Source organism: Cyprinus carpio, chromosome A23 (genome assembly GCF_018340385.1).
Source record: "Cyprinus carpio isolate SPL01 chromosome A23, ASM1834038v1, whole genome shotgun sequence".
NCBI classification, from domain to species: Eukaryota; Metazoa; Chordata; class Actinopteri; order Cypriniformes; family Cyprinidae; genus Cyprinus; species Cyprinus carpio.
In genome coordinates this window covers 20,903,512-20,909,775 of record NC_056594.1, presented here as the reverse complement: position 1 = coordinate 20,909,775, position 6,264 = coordinate 20,903,512, and the positions used below count along the sequence as shown (strand labels likewise).

General features: G+C 34.0%; 1 protein-coding gene across 1 annotated transcript in view; it reads right to left on the bottom strand.

The window, feature by feature from the left end:
* Positions 1 to 318: 318 nt before the first annotated feature.
* LOC109059940 (sodium/potassium-transporting ATPase subunit beta-2-like) overlaps positions 319 to 6,264 on the bottom strand; it is a 13,896-nt gene continuing 7,950 nt past the window's right edge. The window contains exons 5-7 of the mRNA XM_042713918.1: positions 4,111 to 4,170; positions 2,898 to 2,993; positions 319 to 2,641 (exon numbers count right to left, since the gene is read on the bottom strand). Coding sequence (XP_042569852.1) covers positions 2,468 to 2,641; positions 2,898 to 2,993; positions 4,111 to 4,170 — 330 coding nt within the window. The 3' untranslated portion in view covers positions 319 to 2,467. The remainder of the gene's footprint in view (positions 2,642 to 2,897; positions 2,994 to 4,110; positions 4,171 to 6,264) is intronic.

Below are 6,264 nucleotides of genomic sequence, written 5' to 3'. Positions count from 1 at the left end.
TGACTTTAAACGTTTATTAAATTGATACTAAATCTACTAAACCAAAATTATGAGATTAATAAAGTTCAGATTTATGATATAGTATTTATTTATTTTTTTGCCCTTTCTAATCTCATAATTTCAATTCAGTAGGTCAATATTGGCTTTTTATCTCATAATTATGATTTAGAAGTCATAATTTAAATTTTTAAGTGATGATTGCAACATAGTATGTCAATTACGACATATAAAGTCATAGTATTGTTATAATTTCATCTCATAATTCTGACTTTTGAAATCATATGACTTAAACATGATGTTTTTTTGTTTCTTAGGTGGTAGAAATAGGCGTCCATAGCTTTCTGTTGGTCAGCATGGGAACGTTTTCACTCTCACATGCAACACCCGATCGCACAGAAAATCACGCAAAGCAACAGTAACTGCGACCACGACATAGCACGTGAGATCACTGGTGATTTCATTCACTGTTCCCATGGTGATGATGTCCCAAATTCCTGTCTGCTTAAATTTTTTGTCTAATGGAAATGAATAAAACGTATGAATAATGTGCATGATCTACACTCGCGGTGTACAAACTTTCGGTGCAGCGACTTGCTGATACGCATCGCTGCTGCGTCTAAAGTTCAGAAGTCGGAAAGAATGTGCAATAATTTGATTTACCGTATCTTAAAAACATATAAAATCTATCTCATGATGTAAAGCGGTCAGGCAGCACACGTGAAGTAGATCTTAGTAAACGTACGCCAGGCAGGGTAAGTTTAGCACGTGGCTAATCTAGTCATTAGTCACTGCTCTGTGTAAACATTGAACCGATCCCAACATCAGGCAGTAAGTTCTGCGCTGATGTGTGACGGATGGACTAGTGACGTTAATTTGAAAGTTTGGCCACGTTTGGCTCTTTTTTCCCCCACACTTTTCTAACACACACCCTCCAATGTTTCAAACGCACAACACTCTGGCAGTAACTCAGTAGAGCGGCACATTCACTAGTGGGGGCAAAATATAGGATTATGAGAAACACGTAAGAAAAAAAACCGCGCCATCGACGGCAGAGTGGTTCGCTAATAAGCACTACACTAATGTCTCGCTCACAAATCAGGAGTCTGACTTGTCCATTCAACTTGAACACCCAAATGTTAAATCACATGATAAAAAAATCTAAGATTCTACCAAAGCTAGGAAGAAACTAACTAAAAATTCAAGAAATATATGAAATTAATGTTTGCGTCATATTTCCGCTGTGCTAACGGGCGCTAACCCAAGATGTGCTCAACAACAAATAAGTTAAAAAACACTTTTTGGGAAGAAAACACATTTGTTCATTCATCTACGTTAGTAGTATTGGATTGGCAAATTTTTATCTTAATTTTTTCTTCGCAACTACTCTCTTCGTTAACTACCTCAGATTTTGTATTATTTACAAGTCCAGAAGGTATTGCTGTGTGCACATTTGGAAAGATGGGTCGTACCACTCTGGACGAAATTTAGTAAATATGCAAATTAATCGCAAATTAATGGCGAAATGATATGGCGCAGCTTGAAGCTGATTGGCTAATGTGTCAGTCATCGAGTGCAATCTGAGCATGTGCAGAACGTAATTGTTTGAGTTTAACTAAGCTTGTGTGTGCGTGTGCGTGTGGGTGTGTTCATGAACATTACAGTGTTACAAAAGTATCTTCACAAATGTTGTATATATAAAAAATTAAAACCACAAATCAGATAATAAATAACATTATAAATGTACCTTAATTCAGAAATAAATAAACAAACATGGATAAAACAGATATCAGGTTAAGAGAGCGATATGTGACAGATGATTCAAGTCTGTAATGATTTTTATGCCTCTGTTTTGTTAATTCATCATATATGCACATTTCCTAAACCAGATTTGACCTAATTTGTGTTATTTGTTATGAGTTCAGTCACGTAAAAGCCATTATATACGAGTGAATCCAGGTTACATTTTAGCTCGACATCACAAGATAAAGGTAAGAAATTATATTTTGCATAAAGACAATGAAGCCTATTTTATATTTTTCACATCATGATGTTATTTTCCTATATTTGGGACAAAAGTTAAGCATGTTTTCTTCATATGAAATATAATTTCTGGGCAGGTTTTGGATGATTGCGGTCTCTCTGAATTCACTGGATTGTTCGTGATGATTATGTGTAGAGATGATATTTTCCTGCTCTCTTGATTTCACTTTGGAACGCTATCAGCTGGATATGACGACAGTCAAGAGTACTCAAAACACACAGAGATACAAAGATACACACGCGCATGCACACACACACACACACACACACATACACGCACACAGAGACCGTCATGTAGACAGGAGAATGGAACAGACGAATACATTGAACACTTTGAGATATGAATGACTCCTACAATCTCCTGTGTGTGTGTGTGTGTGTGTGTGTGTGTGTGTGTGTGTGTGTGTGTGTGGCAGATGCAGTTGCTCTACATTGTGTTGATGCGCAGCTTGAAGATAACGCGGCCAGCGAACTTGTCTCTTTCGCTGATCTTGAACTGAGTGATGTTAGAGTTGGAGTTGATCGTACACTCCACGTTGACATCCGTGTTGAGAGTGAGGTTCATGAACTTCACCGCCACCAGGGGCTGAGAATAATTCACCTATAACACACACAGAGAGAGAGCTTGCACACGTATATAATCACACATCAGTGTGAGTGTGCGTGGTTCAGTTATTCCTTATGTTATGATGACAAAATGTCTCACAAAAATGAGGAAAACAGCTTATAAATCAGACTTTAATGCCTGTAGTTTAGTGTGAGGGGATAGTATATACGGTTTGTACAGTAGAAAAACCATTACGCCTTTGGAATGAACCCGTAAAACTTGGAAAGTGTGTGTGTGTGTGTAATCTTGCCTGTGCTCTCTTGCCGTAGTACGGATAGTACATGAGGTTGAAAGATCCGTTTGGAGGGAAGTATGCGATTGGACCAATATTGTCCGAATCTTCCTTCTACACACAACAAGAGAGAAATCTCAGTGCGATGTAAAGCACAGTGGTTCTCAAGCAGAGGACCTCAAGATGACTTAAAATAAGCATTAAAATATGCTAAAAAAAAGAAAGAATGTTTTTTGTCTTTAAAACAAAAAACAGATGCATGAGGAAGCCTCGTTTTAACCACATTAAGCCTGACGTATGAAATAATTGCCTAAAAAATCTTGCTGAGTATAATATTGATCCATCAGGCTTTTATGGCTCATATAGTCTGATAAAGTGAGAATATGGAGGTAACTCAAGACTCAAAATGAGCAAATGGTGCTGATTTGAATCTGATTTATATAATGAAATTCTGCTGCTTGTGATGTAAATCAGTGAGATCTTTATAACAGTTCAGCAGATACTGACAAACTGATCTAAATATGAGTCGTGGCTCTATATCTCCAGTAATAAGATGAGATGTAAATGATCCAAACATATAATGCAGTGATTGAGAGATGAAGAAATAAAGGCTCCTCAGAAGATGTGAGATGTTCTGGAGGCTTGTGAAGATCATTCCTCCGCTGAGGAACAGTGAAAGTAACGCCTCTGGAAACAAATGCTCCTCAAAAGATCCTGATGATCAGATTTGAGACTATAAAACATGATTGATGGAGAATCAAGTAAAGCTGAGCTGCTTCAGTCCAGTAAGAGTTCATCTGGAGATATTACTGCAGTTATTCTGACCTTTACTTGATCAAAATCACTCAAGATCTGACAGGAGCAGCTCCGGCTACAGTTACACTAAAATAGCTCTGACTGGATAAAAAACTTGAAACTATCAACCAGACGACAAAGATTGTGTGTGACATCAAAGTTGGATCATGATGATCATTTAGAAATGATGCAACGCAATGCTACATGTCTACTAACCACAGAATGCATGAGAGTTTAGCACTAGTTAGGGCCTGTACTGTACTAGTCTACGTTTAGGGATGCTAAGTGTGCAGACTAGTCTTTTTCTTACCCAATCATCTCCATCTTTATACCTCTGAGTATGAGGGATGCGGTGAACAAACATTACAGATGTAATTCAAGCTTGGCTGGCTGTTATTGATGAAGGTTGGCTGAAGGTCAGGTAGATCTTACTCACCCTTGCTCGACAGGTGACATACGGAGACTTTCCTTTCTCACCTGGCAGCATCCCAATCACCTGCAGGAGTGAACGAAGCACCTTCAGCATCTTTATTCAGCATTAAAAGGTAACTGATCTGATCTGGCTAATGGTAATGGAGGGACTTTTTCCCTCAGAATTATGAGATAAATGTGGAATTGCAAGACGTAAACTCAGAATTGTCAGAAAAAGTCTTAATTGTGAGATATAAATGCAGAATTTTGAGAAAAATCTGAAATGTGAGATATAAATGCAGAATTATGAGACATAAATGCATAATTATGAGGGAAAAGTCTGAATTATATGTAAATGCCAAATTATGAGAAAAAAAATGAATTATGAGATAAATGCTGAATTGTGAGAAGAATTCTGAGTTATGAGATATAAATGCAGAATTATGAGGAAAATCAGAAATGTGAGATGTAAATGCCAAATTATAATATATAAATGCAGAATTACGAGATATAAATGCTGAATTGTGAGAAAAAGTCTGAATTGTGAGATATAAATTATGAGATACATGTGAGATACAGAATTTTGAGGAAAATCTTAAATGTGAGATATAAATGCCAAATTATGATATATAAATGCAGAATTATGATGACAGGTCTGAATTGTGAGATATAAATCCAGAATTTTGAGAAAAATTTGTAATATGAGACGTAAATGCAGAATTATGAGAATAAAATCTGAATTATGAGATATAAATGCCAAATTGTGGGAAAAAGCGTGAGATATAAAACTGAAATGTGAGATTTAAAAATGCTGAATTATGAGATATAGATGCCAAATTAGGAGAAAAAAAATCATAATCATGAGATATAAATGTTGAATTGTGAGGAAAAAAATCTGAATTGTGCTATATAAATGCAGAATTATAAGAAAAAAAAGTCTGAATTATTATATATAAATTTAGAATTGTGAGAAAAAAGTCTGAATTATGATATATAAATGCAGAATTATGAGACAAATTTGAAATGTGCAATATAAATGCCAAATTATGATATATAAATATAGAATTATAAGAAAAAGTCTCAATTATTAGATATAAATGCAGAATTTATAGAAAAAATTAAATGTAAGATACAATTGCTGACTTATGAGATATAAATGCAGAGTTATGAGAAAAAGTCAGAATTATGAGGTAAATGTTGAATTGTGAGAATAATTCTGACTTATGAGATATAAATGCAGAGTTATGAGAAAAAGTCAGAATTATGATATAAATGCCAAATTGTTACATAAATGCAGAATTATGAGATATAAATGCAGAATTATGAGGACAAAAGTCAAAATTATGAGATATATCTCCAGTTATTAAATAAATGCAGAATTATGAGGAAAATCTGAATTATGAGATAAATACTGAAATGTGAGAAGAATTCTGAGTTATGAGATAAAAATGCAGAATTATGAGGACACAAGTCAAAATTATGAGATATAAATGCCAAAATATTACATAAATGCAGAATTATGATATATAAATGCAGAATTATGAGGAAAAAAGTCAGAATTATGATATAAATGCCAAATTGTTACATAAATGCAGAATTATGAGATATAAATGCAGAATTATGAGGACAAAAGTCAAAATTATGATATAAATGCCAAATATATTAAATAAATGCAGAATTATGAGATATAAAATGCAGAATTATGAGGAAAAGTCAAAATTATGAGATAAATACTGAAATGTGAGTAGAAGAATTGCTGAGTTATGAGATAAAAATGCAGAATTATGAGGACACAAGTCAAAATTATGAGATATAAATGCCAAAATATTACATAAATGCAGAATTATGAGATATAAATGCAGAATTATGAGGACAAAAGTCAAAATTATGATATAAATGCCAAATTATTACATAAATGCAGAATTATGAGCTATAAATGCAGAATTATGAGGACAAAAGTCAAAATTATGAGATATATCTCCAGTTATTAAATAAATGCAGAATTATGAGATATAAATGCAGAATTATGAGGAAAATCTGAATTATGAGATAAATACTGAAATGTGAGAAGAATTCTGAGTTATGAGATAAAAATGCAGAATTATGAGGACACAAGTCAAAATTATGAGATATAAATGTCAAATTATTACATAAATGCAGAATTATGAGAAAAAGACTG